Raw genomic sequence first — 23,826 nt, 5'->3', positions numbered from 1 at the left:
TTTAAATCCTGCCTTTTTCACATTTTATTTATTCACCTTCTCGTTTTCTAAAAGGTTCTTGGTCTGTATTATTAATTTAATAGAAGTATGTCACTCAGTATTAGATGTTATATATACGTATAAGAGCTCTTTCTCTTAAGAGTGAATTTGTTAGATTGTGTGAACATGCCAGGGAATATGGACCAACGAATTTGCAAGATTCTTTTCTACGTCCTTGCCTGATTAGATCGGAATTCAGTATTCACTTATACATTCAAAACTCAGTCACTACATAAGATCCGTGATGGCACAGACGAATCGCTGTTTTATCGTTCAGACTCATAAACACCATGTACCAAACACACACAAAACATTTGACCTAGTAAGTTTTAAATTCTAAACACAAAATCATTAAAAATACGACCCAAATAGCAGATGCAGCATTAAAGATCTCTGCAGATCACGTCTTGCAGTACCATTTGTTGCGATAAAAGAGTCGAAATGTGACGTTAACAGATGAATATGCTGTCATTAGATTTTGTTTTGGAGTTAGGTTTCCGTGTAATGTAGTAGTTGATCGTGAAGCGCAAAGGAAACGTGGTGTGTAAACTTGTGGTTAGAGTGTAATTTCCTCTCCCTCGCCCCCCCCTCCCCCTCCCCAACCCGATATCTTGGTAGTGGTGACAGACTGGATCAGTAGCAGGCCTCGGCTCCAGGTTAATTCCGCCTGCAGAGTATGGAAACAGCGATCCGCTTCTGCTGTAGTGGGTAGTCTGTGTGTGTTGCGCTTTAGTGTCCCAAACTCCGCTTAAAAACTAAACAGCTATTAAACTGAGTGCCTGAAAGCCACTGAAAGGATATTAAGCTGTAAATGACGCTAGCTTGCTGTAGCTACACGCAGCATATAGCATGTGAGTTAGTGGATTAGTTACGTGTTCCATACATTATTTGAACGTTTTTTTATTGAAACCATGTGCAACGAGTCAGTTGACAGGGTATGTGTGCGTGACTGTTGTTAACGTTAATGAACACATTAATTTTTAGTACTAATCATGATGCTGCCTCAAAATAAGTTTTTTCTACAGGTTACCAGTTTTTAAATAGAAAAGCGTTCAAGATATGGAAGGAGTTGTCTAGGAGAAGTGATTTTAGTTTCATTTTAAAATTTTCATTGCTACCTATCAGATATTTTATATTATTGGGCGAATGATCAAAAATTTTTGTTGCCCTATACTGAACTCCTTTCTCATCCATTGACAATTTTAATGATGGATAATAAACGTAATTTTTTCCTCTAGTGTTGTAAGTAAGTCCGTCACTGTCCTACTCAAATTGTGGTGGATTATGGATTATTTATGACGAATTTCATTTGCGAGTATATGTATTGTGGTGACGCAGATAAAATGCCTAGCTCCTAGAAGAGGACATCTGTGTGTGAACACCACATATTACTCTTGCTGGTGACTTGTGTGCAATCAGTATTTTTCTTTCAATGATGAATTACTACAGTAAATAATTCTATAAGGCATTATTGAGTGGAAATAATAAAAATATGCCAGGAGGTACATTCGTTTGTTTTCAAGATCAGCACTGATAAAAAGAGTAAAAGTAGCTGAACTGAATTGTTTCCAAAAATCAGGTTTATGAATATTCTAGTTCAAGTTATCACGAATATGTACAACCAAAAACTTGGAGCATTCTACCGTATTTAATGACTACTGTTCATGCGCTGGTCAGTTGTTGGTATGACTATTTCTTGTAAAGAACTGAACATAGTGTGTTTTTTTTTTTCAAAATTAAGGGGAGGTCCGTTTTCAGAGAACCACAATAGTTCTCTGGATAATATAATTTATTATCTCTTATGTTGTTTTCCCTTTAATGGAACTTATTGCAGCACTAGTATCATCTGCAAACAAGTACCAATACTGCATGTTGAAAGTTGAGTCGAAGATTACTCACACATGTAAGGAATTGCAGTGGACCAAAAAGTCAACCCTGTGGGACTCCTTTGCGATTTCTTCCCTGTACCCAAAATTTCGTACCTTTCCAACAGTGTTTGAATGACTAAGCGTAATTTTTTGCATTCTGATTGTCAAGTACGATTCTAACTGGTTGTGTGTCAATCCGGCATATCAAAAAAAAAATTGAGTTTTTCTCAGGGTGTAAAATGATATATGCAATCAAATGGCTTGGGAAGATCACACGACACATGAGCAGCGCGTAGCAGACAGGTGTGGTACATATAGAGGGGACCCACCTGGGGCAGCGGCTTGGCTGGCCGACAGTGGAGGCAGCCCACCTCGGCGACGTCTGGGAAGTAGGCGCGCGGCAGAGTAGTGGGGCTGAGCGCGTTCTGGAGCACGAAGCTGGTGTTGCGCGCCAGCCAGCTGATGGGCGGCACGTCAGGACCCAGGTGGCGCCTTATGCACGGCTCCAGCAGCAGCTGCCGGCACACACTCACTCACAACTAGGTCATTTACGTGTTCCACTGGTTATGGCTGCAACTGCTCTCTGCGATGTGGAAATGACCAATTTTACAACTACACTAAGCATTATAAAAGGAAAATATAGCAACATGCTGACCTGGTCAAAAGCACTCCTCTAAGTAATGTAGAAATGACTGCTGGATGGCACAACAGGTGTATCTGTCAGAATAAAAGAAGCCACAGAGTATTCTATTGTCGGCAGAGAAGCAGTAACAGCAATTTGGGTCAGCAAGGAGACCTCAGTGACTTCATACGTTGACTGGTCATTGAATGACACCTGATTAACAAAACCGTCAGGAGCATTTGAATCCTTCTGAAGCAGCCCAAGTAGACTATGAAGTCAAAAAAGTAAAGGAATGAGCACGGCTAAACTGAGACCGGGTAGACTGACGGACTGACTTGTGCGGATCATTGATCATTGCAGAGGGTAGCTGTAAGGCAATCACATGAAACCAGCAGAAGGAATTACTTGCGAGTTCCGATGTGCTTCCAGCAGTCCAGCTACCAAATTCACATCATTGTTGTTGTTGTTGTTGTGGTCTTCAGTCCAGAGACTGTTTTGATGCTGCCCTCCATGCTACCCTATCCTGTGCAAGCTGCTTCATCTCCAAATAATTATTGCAACCAACATCCCTCTGAATCTGCGTACTGTATTCATCTCTTGGTCTACCTCTACGATTTTTACCCCACAAACTTCCCTTCAGTACTAAATCGATGACTCCTTGATGTCTCAGAATGTGTCCTACCAGCTGATCGCTTCTTTTGGTGAGGTTGTACCACAAATTTCTCTTCTCTCCAGTTCTGTTTAGTACCTCCTCATCTTCAGCATTCTTCTATGGCATCACATTTCGCAAACTTCTATTCTCTTCTTGTCTAAACTATTTATCATCCATGTTTCACTTCCATACATGGCTATACTCCATACAAATACTTTCGGAAAAGGCTTACTGACATTTAAATCTATCCTTGATGTTAACAAATCTCTCTTCATGAGAAACACTTTCTTTGCTACTGCAGGTCTACATTTTATATCCTCTCTACTTCGACCATCATCAGTTATTTTGCTCCCCAAATAGCAAAACTCATCTGCTACTTTATAAGTGTCTCATTTCCTAATTAATCCCCTCAGTATCACCTGATTTAATTCAATTACATTCCATTATTCTTGTTTTGCTTTTGTTGATGTTCATCTTATATTCTTCTTTCAAGACTCTGTCCATTCCGTTCAACTGCTCTTCCATGTCCTTTGCTGTCTGTGAGTGAATTACAGTGTTGTTGGCAAACCTCAAAGTTTTCGTTTCTTCCCCATGGATTTTAATTCCTACTCCAAATGTCTGTTGTTCCCTTTACTGCTCGCTTGATATACAGACTGAATAGCTACAACCCTGCCTCACTCCCGTCCCACCCACTGCTTCCCTTTCATGCCCCTCATTCACATAAATAGTTTAACAGGTTGGGGTACAACGATCGAGTAGTTCCTCACGAGGCACACATTTCTGTGGCCAGTGCTAAGTGACACGTCAGGTCTCTGGAAAGATGGCGAGTGTGAGGGTGTGTCAGCATCACAGAGCGTCTGGCCACGAGGCAATGCTTTGCTTACAACAGAGTTCTTCAAAGGGACTGGCCTACCAAGTGTCCGACCTGAACCTGCCTCTGGAATGAGTTGAAACATCAACTTCACTCCAAATATGCTAACTGAAGAAAACTTCACAACCCAAGATCGCGAAAAACGCAATTTATTGGCTGATCAGGTTTGACAGAGCTATGCTGTCATCATTGGATCTTATGCTTTGATATGCTTACAACATCGGTGTTACAAGTCGTTTCACACTGCATATACACTTCCCACTACCACGAAGATCACTACACATTGGCATGTCAAATGTGAAAGTATCATGTACCAATATAAACATAACTACATTGCGCCGACTGCGTCATTTGCCAACTGGTAGCGAACAAGAAGACTTGCAGTTGGTGCAGTATAGTTATACGAGGGTTGCCCACTAAGTAATGCACCCCTTTTCTTTTGGTCTACAGTTCTTTATAAAACATAATGAGAATTACATGCACGAAAGAATGATGTTTTATCTACACACCCTATTTTTCCACGTATTCTCCATCCCATTCGAATACCTTCTTCCAGCGTGAAACAAGGGCGTGTTTGTCCTGTCCATACCAATCATTATCCTGGTGGCGGAGACAGTGCTTCACTGTGTGAATCACCTCCTCACTGTCCTCAAAATGTCTTCCACGAAGGGCATCTTTTAATGGTCCAAAAAATGGAAGTCTGAGGGGACTAGGTCAAGTGTGACAGCGGTGGATGGTCTCCCCGACCGCTGCAAATCGCCGAGCTCCGCCTAACGGCCTGACCGCCTTCTGATGATCTCACCCTCTATGCCCAGCGACTAACTGTACTTCTGTCGACATCAGATGCTCCATAGACTTGGCACAAGTGTTTGTGAATATTCCCAACTGTTTCTTTCTCTGTAGGGAGAAATTCAATAACGGCACTCTGCTTGTAACTTGCATCACCTACAGACGCCATTTTGAAACTGTCCCGCAGATGCGCTATCTGACTGAAGTGGCGGAAACTTGGCGCTCTCACTCAGGAGACTTCAAATAATACATGTCTAACGTTTCCCATTCGTAGCATTGTTTTCAGTAGAGAAAAAAAATGCGGTGTATTACTTTCTGGGCAACCCTCGTAGTTATTCTACTACATAGAAAATTATTTGAGGCATCGAAACGGTTCCTTTTGCGCAAAGCGAGGACCACAAACCATTAGACTTCAACTTGTTGCTGATTTAAATGCTAGATGGGTATAATAAAGTTTGTCATACGACAAATATCTTGTATTCGAGAAACGACTGCAGAAACTTATTCTAACACTGAAACATAAATAGGCTAGATTGGAGTTTGCTGGAAAACGTATGTCATGGAATTCAGAACGGGGTAAAATGAGCTTCACTGATAATAAGAAATTTAATTCAGATGGACCAGTTGGATTTCAATATTAGGGGGATGATCTGCGAACAGAGCAACAGGTAAGGATGAGCAGAAATTTTGGTGGTGGAAGTGTTACGATTTGGACAGATTTCTGACCAAAACGTGAATCACGCATTGCTTGGCTGAACTCTACTATAAACTCTGACACACAGATTGGGCTGTTAGAGACAGAACTGATTAGAATGTATGAGGTCCTAGGGGATGGAAGTCTAATGCTTCAACAAGATAATGCATCTGTGCAGGTTTCTGCTACAACCGAAAGTGACTTGATGTCTCGCCCTCGCTCGCACGTAGCCCGGATATGAACCCCGAGCAAAAAACGTCGGTGGATACTTGCAAAGCGTGTTAATCGCAATGGAACGTAAGTTAACAGCAATAGCAGGCAATCTGGGGCCGTGTGTGATCTGAAAAGTGTGATACGAGAAGACTGGGCGACAGTTCCACTGCAAACCCTAACAGAATCAATGCTGAAGACAATTTTTTAGATAACTAGGAAAAGTGGAGGTTGGACAAAGGACTAACGATGCAATAACATAACAGCAGAGTGGATGCCTTTATATCAATTTCTAAGCAAGAAATGCAAACTCCTTATTTGGTTACGCGTGTTATGAAAGAAACTACGTAATTCTGTCAGGTTTGTTTATGTGTTATATGTACATTGAAGAGCCAAAGAAACTGGTACACCTGTCTAATATCACACAGGGCCTCCACGAACACGCAGAACTGCCGCAACACGGCGTGGCACGGACTCGACTAATGTCAGAAGTAGTGCTGGAGGGAACTGACGCCACGAATTCCTGAAGGCTGTCCATAAATCGGCGAGAGTACGAGAGGGTGGAGATCTCTTCTGAACAACGCGTACAAGGCTTCGCAGATATACTCAATAATGGTCATGCCAGCGGAAATGTGTAGATTCAGAAGAGTGTTCCTGGAACCACTCCGTAGCAGTTCTGAACGTGGAATTGCCCATCGGAATGCACAATGGACATGAATTCGTGCAGTTGATCAGACAGGATGCTTACATATCTGTCACCTGTCAGAGTCGCATCTAGACGTGTCAGGGTCGCATATCATTCCAACCATTACAGAGCCTCCACCAACTTGAACAGTCCCCTGCTGACATGCAGGGTCCATGGATACGTGGCGTTGTCTCCATACCCGCACACGTCCATCCGCCCGATACAATTTGAAACGAGACTCGTCCGACCAGGAAACTTGTTTCCAGTCACCAGTAACCCAGTGTCGGTGTTGACGGGCCCAGGCGAAGGGCAAAGCTTTGTGCCATGCAGTCATCAAGAGCACACGAGTGGGCCCGGCTCCGAAAGCTCATCTCGACGATGTTTCGTCGAATGGTTCGCTCGCTGACACTTGTTGATGGCGCAGCATTGAAATCAGCAGAAATTTCTGTCACGTTGAACTATTCTCTTCAGTCGTCGCTGGTCCCGTTCCTGCAGGATCTTTTTACAGCCGCAGCGATGTCAGAGATTTGATGTTTTGCCGGATTCTTGATATTCACGGCAAACTCGGGAAAATCCCCACTTCATCGCCACCTCTGAGATGCCATGTCGCACGGTTCGTGTGCCGACTGTAACACCGCGTTCAAACTCACTTAAATCTTGATAACTTGCTATTGTAGCTGCAAAAAGCGATCTAACAACTGCGCCAGACACTTGTCTTATACAGGCGTTACCGATCTCAGCACCGTATTCTGCCTGTATACAGGGTGTTACAGAAAGGTACGGCCAAACTTTCAGGAAACATTCCTCACACACAAAGAAACAAAATACGTTATGATGACATGTGTCCGGAAACGCTTACTTTCCATGTTAGAGCTCATTTTATTACTTCTCTTCAAATCACATTAATCATGGAATGGAAACACGCAGCAACAGAACGTACCAGCGTGACCTCAAACACTTTGTTACAGGAAATGCTCAAAATGTCCTCCGTTATCGAGGATACATGCATACACCCTCCATCGCATGGAATCCCTGATGCGCTGATGCAGCCCTGGAGAATGGCGTATTGTATCACAGCCGCCCACAATACGAGCACGAAGAGTCTCTACATTTGGTACTGGGGTTGCGTAGACAAGAGCTTTCAAATGCCCCCATAAATGAAAGTCAAGAGGGTTGAGGTCAGGAGAGCGTGGAGGCCACGGAATTGGTCCGCCTCTACCAATCCATCGGTCACCGAATCTGTTGTTGAGAAGCGTATGAACACTTCGACTGAAATATGCAGGAGCTCCATCGTGCATGAACCACACGTTGTGTCGTACTTGTAAAGGCTCTTGTTCTAGCAGCACAGGTAGAGTATCCCGTATGAAATCATGATAACGTGCTCTATTGAGCGTTGGTGGAAGAACATGGGGCCCTATCAAGACATCAACAACAATGCCTGCCCAAACGTTCACAGAAAATCTGTGTTGATGACGTGATTGCACAATTGCGTGCGGATTCTCGTCAGCCCACACATGTTGATTGTGAAAATTTACAATTTGATCACGTTCGAATGAAGCCTCATCCGTAAAGAGAACATTTGCACTGAAATGAGCATTGACACATTGTTGGATGAACCATTCGCAGAAGTGTACCCGTGGAGGCCAATCAGCTGCTGGTAGTGCCTGTACACGCTGTACACGGTACGGAAACAACTGGTTCTCCCGTAGCACTCTCCATACAGTGACGTGGTCAACGTTACCTTGTACAGCAGCAACTTCTCTGACGCTGACATTAGGGTTATCGTCAACTGCACGAAGAATTGCCTCGTCCATTGCAGGTGTCCTCGTCGTTCTAGGTCTTCCCCAGTCGCGAGTCATAGGCTGGAATGTTCCGTGCTCCCTAAGACGCCGATCAATTGCTTCGAACGTCTTCCTGTCGGGACACCTTCGGCTTGGAAATCTGTCTCGATACAAACGTACCGCGCCACGGCTATTGCCCCGTGCTAATCCACACATCAAATGGGCATCTGCCAACTCCGTATTTGTAAACATTGCACTGACTGCAAAACCACGTTCGTGATGAACACTAACCTGTCGATGCTACGTACTGATGTGCTCGATGATGTGCTGTAGAGCAATGAGTCGCATGTCGACACAAGCACCAAAGTCGACATAACCTTCCTTCAATTGGGCCAACTGGCGGTGAATCGAGGAAGTACAGCAAATACTGACGAAACTAAAATGAGCTCTAATATGGAAATTAAGCGTTTCTGGACACATGTCCACATAACATCTTTTCTTTACTTGTGTGTGAGGAATGTTTCCTGAAAGTTTGGCCGTACCTTTATGTAACACGCTGTACATATCTCTGTATTTGAATACGCGTGCCTATACCAGTTTCTTTGGCGCTTCAGTGTTCTTTCGTAACAAATTCGATACAGTATGCTACAGACCCCGTACAGTTATTTTCGTAGGAACCCCGGTTTTACACTGATTCTCACTACTGTAGGTGATAACACAGTCTTAATCTAGCAAAGCGAATGAATGTGACGTCGTGAGAATAAGCGTAATTCTCACGACGTCGCGCGTGATTTGTACGTATCGGATTTTGACGAGTGATTTGTACCTGCCTCGACGGCGACGTCGAGGGCCAAAGCAGGTGGGCGGTAGCGGTGCTAGTGGACCGGTGAGTTACCCACCTTGGTGCTGAAGACCTGCATGGCCCTGAGGGCGACGTGGTGGGCGGCGTTGAGCAGGCGCTGCGGCAGGGCCATGCGGTCGGTGTAGGGCAGGCCCATGAAGGGCGTGACGCTGAAGGGCGCGGGGCTGGCGGCGGCCCAGCTGGCCGCCCCCGGGTGCGCCGCCACGGTGTTGAGGAGGGCGTGCGGCGCGCCCAGGCGGTGCGCCAGCGCCAGCAGGCAGTCGGGGAAGGCGCCGTCCAGCAGCGCCAGCGCCGGCCGCCGCCGCGCCGCCGCCGCCGCCTCCAGCAGCCCGCGCACCTCCCGGGACCCCAGCGCCGCCTCGCACACCTGCCGCAGCCGCGCCCCGCGCTGTAGCTCTCACTGTAGCGAGCGCAAGTAGCTCTCTCTGCCGGCGACACTTGTACAGGGTGTTTCAAAAAGCACGACTTAAACAATTCACTGCAAGAATATATAGAGCTGGATTTAGTGTTATTTTGTAGGGAAACACTTCAGATCTTTTTAACTTAAACTAAAGATCTGAGTCTTGAGTTTCTCCCGGCGTATTTGATAATCAAAATATCCTCGGGTGTGCTGCCGGTCTATAGTGTCCAACGGACACAATATTTCGGCGATCATACGTGTCGCCATCATCAGGTGAACTGACTGACTGAGCTCCTGTGAACGTGCCGGCACGCAGATCCGTACACTATGGCTGCTCAGAGGGAACTGGCTTCGGTCGCGGCGGCGGCCGATTTAAATACCCTCCGCCCGCGGCGCGCTCCCTCCGCTGTCCGCGCCCCGCGCTACGGTCACGCGGTGGAACAGATTGCGACGGCGCCTGAGATGACGTCGGAGTAGTAGCTCTGTCCGCCGTGGTCGTCACAACCATACGTTTGCTCGATTTACTCTTGATTAACCCAGTCGCTGGTTCCCAAGCCTTGCTGAGATTATAGCCACAGTCACGGTTTATGAGGTCGTCATTGGTGCGAATTTCGATGGCCTCTCTAACAACGCTGTCCCAGTATCTCGACGCCTGTACCAGAATCCTCGTGCGTTCATACTCCATAGCGTGCACTGGTGTGGGGAGCGCCAAAGATGACCTCGGTTTGAGGAAGGCCGGCGTGTACCAGATTCCGTGTCAATGTGGCAAGTCGTATATTGGTCAGACGATGCGTACCGTCGAGGATCGATGCCGTGAACACCAGAGGCACACTCGACTGATGTATCCGAGCAAGTCGGCGGTCGCTGAACACTGTTTGTCGGAAAATCACGCTATGGAGTATGAACGCACGAGAATTCTGGTACAGACGTCGAGATACAGGATAGCGTTGTTAGGCCATCGAAATTCGCACCGATGACGACCTCATAAACCGTGACTATGGCTTGGGAACCAGCGATTGGGTTAATCAACAGTAAATCGAGCGAACGTATGGTTGTGACGACCACGGCGGACAGAGCCACTACTCCGACGTCATCTCAGACGCCGTCGCAATCTGTTCCACCGCGCGACCGTGGCGCGGGGCGCGGACGGAGGAAGGAGCGCGCCGCGGGCGGAGGGTATTTAAATCGGCCGCCGCCGCGACCGAACCCAGTTCCCTCTGAGTAGCCATAGCGTACGGATCTCCGTGCCGGCACGTTCACAGGAACTCAGTCAGTCAGTTCACCTGATGATGGCGACATGTATGATCGCCGAAATATTGTGTCCGTTGGACACTATAGACCGGCAGCACACCCGAGGATATTTTGATTAAACTAAAGATGTTGTATGTGGCTTCTGTTGGTTATCCAGCACACATCCTATCGGAAGTCAATTTCTTCCCGAACTCGCTGTAGCATTGCGGGTGTAGCTTGTTCGGCGGAGGCGTAAATTCTTGATTTAAGTTCAGGCAGAGAAGCTGGCACAACAGGTACAAATACGATATCTTCGATGAATCCCCATAAAAATATCGAATGGTGTCAGGAATGAGGAACGTGGGGGGGGGGGGGGCATGCAATTGGCGCATCACTGATCACTGCTAATCCATTGACCTGCTAAGCGGTCACTGAGAAAATCCCGGACATCAGCCAGGTAGTGTTGCACCATCTTGCTTGAAGTAAACATTTTGTTCTTGGTCATCCTCATCGATCGGTGGTAGGATAAAAAATTGTTGTAACATATGCAGGTACACTATCCCATTGACGATTCTCTCACACAAAAAGGGGCCGTACGCTTTGTTCTTGCTCAATACAGAGAAAACGTCCAGTTTAGGGCTATCACGAACATGTTGCAATGTTCGGAGTATATGTGATTTGCAGATCGCGAGATGCGCTCCGGGTCGATTTCGTAGGGCTGTTGACAAAACGTTCTCTCGCCCGCTCAGCGACGCCGTCAGCTGTGCTCGGACGACCTGATGATTTTTCCACGTCTTACGGAGCACCCTGTTTCTACGAAACTCATAAGTTGTAGGCCTACTAGGAGGATCTTCAGCGTACTTCGTACGGAAATTACGCTGAACTGTTGTCGCCGAATCGATTTTTCAAACCAAAACACAAAGCTAGTCCTCTCGGGTCCAGTGAAGGCAACCATCTTTAACGCAACTGCCGCTAGCGCTCCTTACGGTGTGATTCGGCACTAGCGAATTACGCGAGACAAAACTTGATGTATTTCCCTACAAATTGACACTGCAATCATGTCTGTAGGTACTATGGATCAATTTAAAGGAATTTTCAAAGTTGTAAAGTCTTTTTTGAAACACCCTGTGTTGCAACCGATCCAAATATACGTACGGCAACAGAAGGAATGGTAAACAGTGCTCTTAAATGTGTTCCCGAATGGCCATCTGCGAATGGTCCCACTCTCAGTTGCAAAAAAATAACACATTCAATTCTGCACATCCAGAGGTACTACACCAACAATAAATGTAACACGTGGTAATAAAACAACAACTAGGATTAGAATATCAAGAACTCTAGGTGTCCGTAATAATGAGAGTTTAAACTTGTGAAAGCACATTTCGGAACTTGTAAAACAACTTAGTTCGGCCACATTTGAACTTCGATTCATTGCAAATATTGCGAAGAGAGAAATCACTAAGTTGACATGTTTTGCATATTTTCATTCAGTAATGCCGTATGGAATAATGTTCCGGTGTAAATCATCTTTAGAAAAAGGTACTCATTGGTCAAAAACGTTTTGTAACAACAAGATCTGTTGCTCACTCACGATCATTTGTTTAAGGAGTTAAGCACTTTCAGTACTGCGTCACAGTATATTTATCCCCTCACGAAGTTTGTTATAAATAATCCGCTGCAGCTCAAAAAAGACAAAGCTATACTTAATTACAATACCAGAAAGAAAAATGACATTGACTAGACCACAGAAATATTCTTCGAAACAGAATTTCATTGTGGAAATTATTAAAAGCATCTCGCATTGAAATACGCGCTATATTTCGAACTTCTGTAAAACTTTGCCAGTCTTGGTGTTTTATTACCGTTCTTTTAAATTTGGCATGCTTTTTTCGTTGCTTCTGCTACAGCGATGTGACCCGTTTAGTGTACCATGGGGGATCAGTACCATCACTTGTTAATTTATGTGGTATATATCTCTCAATTGCCGTCGGTACTAACTCTCTGAATTCATTCCACATCTTTTCTATGCTTACGTGATCAGATCGGAGGGATTGGAGACTCTCTCTTAAAGAGGAGTTAAGAGCATTTTTATCAGCTTTTTTAAATATAAGTACTGTGTGTTACGTTTTGATGGTTGTGGGTGTTAGGTATCCAGCCTAGCAACGACTGCCTTGTGGTCGCTAATCCCTGTATTCGTCATGATACTCCCTATTTATCCAGGATTATTTGTAGCTAAGAGGTCAAGTATGCTTTCGCAACCATTTACACTTCGAATGGGCTTATGAACTAATTGTTCGCCGGCCGCGGTGGCCGAGTGGTTCTAGGCGCTTCAGTCCGGAATCGCGCGACTGCTACGGTCGCAGGTTCGAATCCTGCCTCGGGAATGGGTGTGTGTGATGTCCTTAGGTTAGTTAGGTTTAAGTAGTTTTAAGTTCTAGGGGACTGATGACCTCAGAAGTTAAGTCCCGTAGTGCTCAGAGCCAAGCCAACTAATTGTTCATAATATCTGAGAAAGCATTCAGTACAATTTCAGATGACGTTTTATGCCCGCCGCTGGCTTTAAACGTATAATTTTTCCAGCATATCGCGGGTAGATTGAAGTCGCCACCAATTATAATTGTATCAGTGGGGCACCTATTGGAAATGAGACTCATGTTTTCTTTGAACTGTTCAGCTACTATATCTTCTGAATCGAAGGGGTTGGTAAAACGATCCAATTAATAGTTTACTCCGATTGACAAGTATAACCTCTACCCATACTATTTCGCAGGAACTATCTAATTCAGTTTCACTACAAGGTAAACTACTTCTGACAGCAATAAATACTCCACCATCAACCGTATTTAATCTATCCTTTCTGAACTCTGTCAAGTCGCTTGAAAAAATTTCGGCTGAACTTATTTCCGGCTTTACTCAGCTTTCCGTACCTAGCTTCAGTGCTTTCTATTAGTGCTTGGAACTCTGGTTGTTTCCCACCACAGCTACCACAATTTACAAGTATAATACCGATCGTTTCTACAACTACCTTACTGTGTTTGACCTGCCCCCTTTTAGACGGCCGCCCTTTCTGTGGGTACCTGAAACCCTCTAACCTAAGAAAACTGCCCAGTGCCTTCCACACAGCCCCCGCTACACGTGTAGCCGCTTCCTGTATGTAGTGGACTCCTGACCTATTAAGCGGAACCCGGAAACCCACCACCCTGTGGCGCAAGTCGAGGAATCTGCAGCCTACACAGTCACAGAACCGCCTGAGCCTCTGATTCGGACCCTCCACTCGGCTCTGCACCAAAGGACCGCAGTCGGTTCTGTCGACGATGCTGCAGTTGGTGAGCTCCGCCTTAATCTCGGAAGCAAGACTGGCAGTCTTTACCATTTCCGCCAGCCGCCTGAAACCAGAGAGAATCTCCTCTGATCCAAAGCAACACGCGTAATTGGCACCGACATGAGCCACCACCTGCAGTTGGCTGCACCCCATACTCTTCATGGCATTCGGAAGCACCCTTTCCACATCTGGAATGGCTCCCCCCGGTATGCACACGGAGTGCACACTGGCTCCCTTCCCCTTTTTGGCAGCCATGATCCTACGGGGCCTCATTACGCACCTAACGCTGGAGCTCCCAACTACCAGCAAAACCACCCTCTGTGAATGCCCTGACCTAGCGGGCCAAGAAGTTTCCTCTGGAACAGGGTGGATGACTTCGTCAGCCACAGATAACGCCCAAAACCTGTTTGTCAAACAAACTGGGGAGGCCCTATGATCGGCCCCTCGGAAAGTCTTTTGCTGCCTGCCTGACTTTGGAATGATCTCCCACTCGACCACAGGTGGGGGGTCAACCACTGCGCATCCAATATCCGGGGCAGTCACAGCAGTGGACCGATCAGGGGACACGTGGGACGTGCTCGACGTCCCTCGTATCCGTGCGTCCGAACCCACACAGTGATGCCCCTTGGCAGCAGCGCCAAGCTGTGTGATGGAAGGCAAAGCAGCCTGGAGCTGTGAGCGAAGGGTCACCAACTCAGCTCGCATCTGTACACAGCAATCACAGTGACTATCCATTTCTCAACTCGCTCCCATTTGAAGCCCGTAAAAATATGTAATAAACGAACGGTGTACCCGCCTTATTAGCAGCAGGAACTCGCGGTGCTCTCTCACTGACGGTGTACCCGACACTCCGGGTGGAATGAGCACATCATCTCGATCAAAGGCAAAGCAGGTGTCAGACCCGAGTTCATTAGTACGATATGATGAAAACGCTGTGAATCTACAAAGGTGAGCGGTAAGAATATACCGGACCAGCTCATTTTAGAATATTGGTCAAGTATGTGGTGTCCATATCAAATTCTACTATTGGGATATCTGATGTAAACACAAAAACGCAGTGTGGATGGTCACAGGTTTGTTTTACCCGTATGGAAGCGTCTCAGAAATGCTGAAAGACTTGAAGTGGCAGGCCAAAGACAGGGGCTGACGTCCAGCGAAAGTCTGCTTACAGGGTTCTGTGTACGCAATCGTGAGCTGCACAGCAGTACACAGAGATGATGGCGCCGCCAAGTTCCAGTCTGTCTCCACCTGGACGGCGGTCGTAATCTGGAACCAATTTATGTCCCCACCACTGAACATTCAGGCAGTCAGTCCATCCGCCGCTAGTTCCGTCAGCTGCCACAGTGAACACCGATACCGGGAGCTACTTTTGCTACTTTCGCCGACAAGACTGCGGACGCGAGATTGTTCGGCACTCTGCCAGTTCCAGCTGAGTCTCAGCTCTTCAATTCCGACAGCTTCGGTCTACGGTTCCAACTGATGCTGACCATGCTCTGTCGCCGTTATAGCCAGCCGCTACGGACGAGGGATAAAGAAACTGGTGAATGCCGGATGTCAAAATCGAGTGACAGTAGGTAATCACAGCCAGACTCAGACTGTTACATGCAGAGTACCGCTCTGATGTGGGCCCCGATTACCAGCGAAGACGTATCTGGAGACTAGCCAGCCAGCGACGCCACACCAACTTGAACGTCCTCCGCCAAACGGCCCGACAACGAAGACTGATGGTCTGAGGTGTCACACTCACAACAAGCCATCCTGGGCTTAAGTTTCAGCAAGATAATGCCCGCCCGCACACGGCGAGAGTTTCTGCTACCTGTCTTCATGCTTGCCAAACACTACCACGACCAGAAAGGTCGCCGGATCTAGCCGCAGCTGTAGAAGCTTTAACCATTACGGGCGGTGCCCTGTAGCCAGCTCCGTATTTTGACGATCTAAGGTGCCAGTTGGATAGAATTTAGCACGACGTCCCACAGGAAGAGAATCAACAATTCTATCAATCTATGTGAATCCGAATAACTGCTTGCGTAAGAGCCAGAGATGGGCCTGTGGGTTGTTTACTTGCTCAATTTGTGAAGGTCTTCCTGTTGAACAAACGATCCAATTTTTATGAAACTGTTATCATTTATCCATCACATTCCGATGATTACTTCGTCATACGTCGTTTTTTAGTTCCGATAAAGATTTTGCCTAGTTCTGGTCTCCAGTAAACTCCTATTTCATTCCATAGGTCCCGAGCAATATCACGAATATGATATTTTTTCGTCCTTAGGATGCCACAAACTCCTTCCCCATTGGACTAAACTTGTCAGATCGTCAGTCCACATTTCGTGTGTGAGAACATCGTCCGATTCGACCGAATAATGGCTCTGAGCACTATGGGACTTAACATCTGAGGTCATCAGTCCCCTAGAAATTAGAACTACTTAAACCTAACTAACCTGAGGGCATCACACACATCCATGCCCGAGGCAGGATTCGAACCTGCGTCCGTAGCGGTCGCGCGGTTCCAGACTGAAGCGCCTAGAACCGCTCGGCCACCAACGACCGAAGAACGCAACCTGATTTGAATTCCAACGAATCTCGTCCAAAGTCTGTACGTTCGGGCGGTGAGATTGGTTCTGGCAAGCTGATTTGAAAATATCGGCCATCTTCGGGCGACGTCGGTCGTCGGCGGAGTGGCGCGACGTCAGTGCGGCTGCAGCCTCAGCCTAACAGACGGGGGGGGGGGGGGGGCAGTGGGAGGTGCCGCCCGCCACCCACTCACTTCACAGCGTTTCGCAGATGAGGAGTGAGGAGTGAGGAGTGAGGAGTGAGGAGCGGCCGCGCGCGCTGGGCTCAGACGTGTGTGCGTGTGGGTGTGTGTGGGTGTGTGGGCTCGCAGCCGCCTCCTCACCTCCCCCCCCCCCCTCCACCTGTCAGTGAATTAGCGCAGCCGGCGACCGGTGAAAGGTCAGGCGGAGACCCTAATGGAAACTCCGTTTGCTCTTCACTCGCACTGTGTCGTTTATTTTGGAATTTTAATGACCCTGTAAGCGCAACCGTGATTGGAAAAAAGCGTGTTCTGCGCTGTACCGCTCAAATTGCGCTGCCTCGACAGTAAATACGATTCCAGAGCCAATAGCAGCCGCAGAAAGACCCCCGGGCTGTCGCAGCGCGGAAACGGCGGCCGTCCAAACGGCTCCAGCCTACGCGTTCTCATTTCCGCCTGATTTGCGAGTCTCATTAACGGAGACAATTGCTCTTATAATATCGTAGGTACAGCGGCAGTTCGACCTTTGCACGCTGATGGACTGCGAGGTCAACACATTCTGTATTTAACATCGCTGTTCTGGGATCATGAGAAATATGTTTTCTTTTAACTTCAGTTTTTATATTTTTGTTCCTAAACGACGATAGTAATATGAACCGTAGGCCACTCCGGCCGGCTAGGCGCTACAGTCTGGAACCGCGCGACCGCTACTGTCGAAAGCTCGATCCTACCTCGGGTTAGTTAGATTGAAGTAGTTCTAAGTTCTAGGGGACTGATGACCTCAGACGTTAAGTCCCATAGTGCTCAGAGCCATTTGAACCATTTGAAGTAAATTTTATCGAATGCTGCACTACGGTTCAAACTGACTCAGACACACGATACTATTGTTCAACATTGTCAACAAGTGTGTCTACACAACGTTCACCCACTCGTCCAGTTCCTCGACAACAGAAATCCGCTGTCTTGCACGGTCCAGGCTCTGTAATTCCCAGTCGGCGTCGCGGCGTGTGTGCGGCCCGGCCAAGTTGTTGGCACCATTTCTCTACGGATGTAGGCGACATTGCATTTGGTGCATATACCGCCAGAATTTGGAGACGCAACTTTAGACGTTTTGTCCTGCGTACTTCAACTCTGGAGTACGTTCCCAATTAGCGCGCCACTCAGCGATGCAGCAGAGGCGTGTCTGTAGGAGACCCGAAACAACGTTGTGACAACGCTCCGCCCTTGTTTCGCAAAGATCTTGGGGAGGGACTTCCTGATGTCGCTACCTGGTACACACCAGAGATGAAGGAATTTGTTAATTTGTTAATCTGCTGGTCCTAACTGGCTTACCTTGTCTAACGTTACCGCTTCTGCTTCTGACGTGCAGGTATTTAATTATACTCATTTACTGCTTACCCTAATGTGTTAGGCGCGCGTTGTAGATCGCCTTGTGTTCCAGCTAAAATGACAGGGTCATCCGCAAAGAGCAGTAGATGTAGGGGAGTACGATTGATTTTTAAGTGTTTTGGTAATAATTTTTGCCATTTCCTGATGACATCACCAAGATATAAATGAAAGACAGTAAGTGGGAGAAGACTCCGTTGTCTTGGTGTCCATTATTTCAGTTTGCGTCATTCCATTTAAAACTGTAACCAAATTTCCTATATACGTGACTCAATATATGCATAACAATACCGTAGAAGTAACATATTCCTCCTACCGCTAGCCATGGGGGTGACAATGAGAAGGGTTGATTTGCAGAAATTCCCAAAAACTACCTGTTGGTATTTAGATGACTTTAGAAGTGTGAAGCGCAATCCCTTCCGTTATTCGCCTCTGGAGTAGGATAGCAGAAATCGGAAAGACGAAAAATACTATATATCCCAAAGAACTTGAATAAACTTTTTCAGATTTCATGTAATGTACAAAAATCACTGTCTTCTATTTATTTTGCACATGCAAATGTATCTGCCTCATAAATGTGACCCCAGCTGGAAAGAAAAACACGCACTGACACGCTTGCCGGGCACAGCTAGTAGTAAAAAAAGACGATGCATGGAGGTAAGTATGTTAAAATGTGCATGTTTTCCTGTTACCTGTGTACTGGAGCAAACACAGCGTGTGCACGTTCTGCCTTTACGGAACTCGTTGAGTGCTTCACTGATGATTAATTCTTCTTCTACGACGAGCCTTATTTGTAATACATTTTGAACGCTGTGCATTGGAAAATAATTGGTCAGTCGAGGTCCACGGGACAATTTTAATTCTTTCTTTTCCTCCAATAGTTTTTGAGCCTGTCAACGTCTCTGTTTTTTTTCTGTCTTCAGACGACTTCATACGTGTTCCGACACTCCTTCTGCCGTCGAATTCTTTTAAACTTGACACCTTAGTTTCGAAAACATCTCATCTTCTGGTGTGTAATGTTATTTCTGATTATTTTTAGTTATCAGGTACAAATTATTGCTATTTTTCTGAGAAAGATACTACAAGACCTGTTTTGTCAGTCTATTGTCATTCAGCTTGTATAAATGTCCAGAAATATCAGCCTTTTTCCTTATTTTTTTGTATTTTGCTACATATTTCATCATTAATTATTAACTTCCAGGCTTCTGTATTGTTTACTATTTTCCGTCTGTTTTCTTACTATTTTCCTCGTGATTCTTGTCTGCCAAGCTTTCTGGTTCGTCTAATTTATAATTCAGTTCTAAGGCATTAACTTGCGTAGAATCATCACTGCAGTGTTTTAATGCTTTTATCATAAAGTGTCGCCTTTCGTGACAGGTATTTGCGTTCTTACTGAATTTTGTTCTACAAGCATTAGGTGGTGGTGCAGCGCGCATTCACAGCGTGACAGTTCCCTAGCGCTGGTGACACCATCAGAGGCTATAAAGACCCAGGTGGCGGTTCCAAGCTTAAACAACCTCAATAAGATGAACTTATCTTGAAACTGCTACCGGGATCTTTATGGCCCCAAATGATGGTTCAAATGGCTCTGAGCACTATGGGACTGAACAGCTGAGGTCATCAGTCGCCGGCCGGTGTGGCCGTGCGGTTAAAGACGCTTCAGTCTGGAACCGCGTGACCGCTACGGTCGCAGGTTGGAATCCTGCCTCGGGCATGGATGTGTGTGATGTCCTTAGGTTAGTTAGGTTTAATTAGTTCTAAGTTCTAGGCGACTGATGACCTCAGAAGTTAAGTCGCATAGTGCTCAGAGCCATTTGAACCATTTGGTCATCAGTCCCCTAGAACGTAGAACTACTTAAACCTAAGTAACCTAAGGACATCAGACACATCCATGCCCGAGGCAGGATTCGAACCTGCGACCGTACCCTAATGATGTCTGCAGCACTAGGCAACTAAGCGTTGGGCAATGAAACTCGCCTTAGACCACTGCCTAATGCCCATAAAACAAAATTCACGAAGGACGTCATAAATTGCTTACTAATTTCTCAATATGCACTTTTTACGGTAATTATTTTTGTTATTCCATATCCCTTTCTATTTCGTGAATACTTCCATTCGTGGCAGATTTTTCTAACTCATTTCGGAGAATCATCTCCTATATGTATTAGAGATTTTGACCTTTCACATAAGATCAGTAACTACAGGTAATAAGTTTGTTGCATTTTTTATGTTAATAAGAAATTTGATGTTTCTGTACATTAAATCTTATCTGCTGGCCATTTGTTCCCCAGAGCCGTACTCCTGCGCCTCTGGATGATGATTGCATCGGAATCACGATAATAGTCACTGTAAAGTCAGATAAATAAGACTGGCACTGGAGGCAGTATAAGCGTAGGGCGGTCGAGCAGCTGCAGTGAGGTCTGGAGACGCTTCAGGCGCGAGGCCGGGGTTGGGGGGCGGGGGGGCGGGGGTTGGGGAAGCTCCGCGTCAGCTGTGGGCGAGTCGCTGCCTCCAGTCAGGCGACGCGTTGCGTGCGTGCGTGCGTGCGTGCGTGCGTGGTGGTCAGCGGCAGCGTCCGGCCACCACTGGCCGACGCGGATCCGAGGGCGGCTCGAGTGGCATTCGGTCCGCGAGGCGGTGCTCTGGAAAATCCGCGAATCCCGGCGCCGCGGTAAAACTGTACGCTAAACGCGGCGGGTCTGTCACGGGCGGATTATACAGCACCACAAATAGTTGGGCGGATCTGTCGGGGCGCGTTTAATAGGCGGCGGCGTGCTCGGGTGAGCGGCACGTCAGAAATACCGGATGCGTGACGAGAAAATCCGCCACAGAGGGGCAGCACCGGCAGGGGTGGTGTCGGCGCAGCACGCCGGCTCACTCGGCGGTCCCCGACCACTGTGGCGGCTGGCGGGGCGCGGCTCGGACCAGCAGCGCAGCCGGCAGCCGTGTCGCCTCTCGCCAGATTACCCCAGTGCGGCCGGACCGCGGCCCCGATAAACTCGCCGCCGCCCCCACAAACAGTCGCACAAACAACGGTGGCGCGTTCCCCACAACTCCGGCCGTTGCGCCGGCAGACCACCGACACGCTGCCGGTCACCGAGCACCCAGTCGCGTTCCTTCCAGCCGACCGACTAATGGCTTCACTGCAATACGCCACCAGCTCTCTGGCCGCTTACGCCTACGAGGCGTGGCTGTAAAATAACGGCAGTGGCGCTCTCACAGACCGAGTACACGTGCACCAAAAATGAGAGACCAATAGCTGTGAAGCGTGAGGCCTTTTCAGTCGAATGCGGCATCACTGGTGTCGCTAGACAAATCACTCTTCCCGTGGCCTTCGTCTGTATAAGTGCAGTTATTTTGTCTTGCCGGAAAGATCGTAAGAACAACGAACTGTCGACCAGTTTCACGTGAAATTTCTAAAAACTGCTACTGAAACCTGTCTTTCACTGAAAGAAGTGTATAGAAAAGACTTTTTATCAGGTATACGAGTTTTTGGATAGTTCAGTGGTTTACAAGACGGTCGAGAAGATGTTAACATCGATTCGCGCCCAGGAGACCCTTTAGCATCAAACACCGATGAGAATGTCAGAAACGTAGGTAATCTGATTCGATCTGAACATCGGTTGAGTATTCGATCGATTGCTTAAACTGCAGGAATTGACAGAGAATGTGAAGGCAGATTTTACATAACCAGTTTGACGTGAGAAAAGTGTGTGCTAAACTGGTGCCGAAAATTTTCACGACTGAACAAAAACAAGGTCGCGAAAACGTATGTACTGACACTTTGAATACCACTGAAAAACATCCTAGATTCTTGGATTGAGTGATAACATGTGCCGAATCGTGGTTTTTCACTTATGATCCGGAAACTGTCAATCCGTGCAATGGAAAGACCGAACTTCACCGAGAGCCAAAAAAGTTCGAATTAGCAAATCGATGTTACAAAGGATCATGTTTTTTTATTATATTTATGCAATTTATCTTCAATGGGTTTGTGAACGTCATACTATTAATCAACATTACTGGCTTCCCGCTATTGCTCACCCTCGTGAGGAAGCCGGCCGGAGTGGCCGAGCGGTCCTAGCCGCAACAGTCTGGAACCGGTCGACTGCTAAGATCGCAGGTTCCAATCCTGCCTCGGGGATGGATGTCTGTGATGTCCTTAGGTTAGTTAGGTTTCAGTAGTTCTAAGTTCTAGGCGACTGATGACTTCAGAAGTTAAGTCCCATAGTGCTCAGAGCCATTTGAACCTTCGTGAGTAAATACGAAAAAAGCGACCAGAATTGTGCAGGAGCAAGTCACGGGTTCTGCATCGAGACGACGCACCGGCTCTAACTGCATTGTATGTTAAGAGGTTTCTAGAGAAGTACAGCGTCCCGGTGTTAAGACTATCCACGTTATTCACCTGACCTAACACCATGTGACTTTTATCTATTACACAAGATCAAATCTGTAACAGAACAACATAACTGCAGACCTTTGAAGCCGTGAAACAAAAAGCGGCAGTGGCTTCGAGGAGCTCACAAAGCAAGACTTGCAGCACTGTTTCCATAAACGTAACATTCGCGTCCAAAGTTGCAGGGATAGAGGGGCGCCACAGTAACTAAATATGTACGTACGTTTTATACCCACACGTAACACGTTTCATACGTATATTTAACATGTCACCCATATTTCTACACAAGTTTGATCTGTACCTCTGGCGAATTTCGGCATGCAGTTTCACCTCATCTCAGTCACGAGAAGATCTTTAATTCTGTCTCGGTAAGATATACGTAAACCCTCGTGGACACTATTTCACCGTCTTTCGAAAATTAAAAAAAAATCAGTTTTTACGTCTGTAATAAGGAAACTAGTTCATCTCATTTACTCGTTGTCTTTTTCCTTTCCGCTGAGTAGGACGAATGGACTGTTGTGCCATACTGACAACAGTAACTGATGGCCATTCTGAGAAAACAAACTTCTGTCTTTTCGTCTTTCGTGAAAATGTCGGTATAAAATCTACGTCTGCCCTAACACTATTATTTCCTGTACCGCCTTCCAACGAAGCGAGCACGTGTTCCGTATACCTCTGGACTGCCGCTGGACAACCGTACGTAACCGCTTAGCGGCGTTGCTGCAATTTCTTATCTCCCGCATTCTCTCGCCTCTGGGCATTTTAGGCTTCTTGGATTCCTTTCGACGCGAGATTTCTCCTGGTAGCGTTTTCTACAATTCTGAGCATCTTTACGAGTCATACGAGACGATATAATTTATTACTCTGTAATTTTCAGTTTAGTGTCAATAGGGAATCAGTCAAAAAGGAAAGACTTGTATTTTTTTCTTCTTAAATAAAGTTTCTTAAGTGAAACATCAGTGCTTTTTCGAGTAATGCAGTCCTTGCACAATGTCCGTCATCGATGTTCGCGTTAGACAGCGTTCTGTCATAGAATTCTTGAAAGCAGGACATGAAGCGGCCGTTCGCATTCATGAAACACTGAAAATGTGCCCGGTGATGCAACAGTGGATGTCAGCGCTGTTCTTTTGGAACCAGAATCAAATAGGCATTCAGTGGAATGGCACTACAGAAACTCACCGAAGAAGGAAAAGTTGAAAACTGCCCGATCGGCTGGGGAAGTGATGGTTACAGTATTCTGGGGTGCAGACGGTGTGATACTGGTCGA

At 46.6% G+C, this 23,826-nt stretch overlaps 1 protein-coding gene across 1 annotated transcript in view; it reads right to left on the bottom strand.

Moving 5' to 3' along the window:
- The window catches only part of LOC126106695 (UDP-glucosyltransferase 2-like), a gene marked incomplete at its 5' end in the record, with an annotated part of 73,122 nt that overhangs the window by 24,272 nt on the left and 25,024 nt on the right, over positions 1 to 23,826 (bottom strand). Inside the window, 3 exons of the mRNA XM_049913075.1 lie at positions 2,237 to 2,422; positions 9,111 to 9,367; positions 20,966 to 21,306. Coding sequence (XP_049769032.1) covers positions 2,237 to 2,422; positions 9,111 to 9,367; positions 20,966 to 21,306 — 784 coding nt within the window. The remainder of the gene's footprint in view (positions 1 to 2,236; positions 2,423 to 9,110; positions 9,368 to 20,965; positions 21,307 to 23,826) is intronic.

This window comes from Schistocerca cancellata, chromosome 10, assembly GCF_023864275.1.
Source record: "Schistocerca cancellata isolate TAMUIC-IGC-003103 chromosome 10, iqSchCanc2.1, whole genome shotgun sequence".
NCBI lineage: Eukaryota > Metazoa > Arthropoda > Insecta > Orthoptera > Acrididae > Schistocerca > Schistocerca cancellata.
This window is presented reverse-complemented; position numbering and strand designations above follow the sequence as displayed.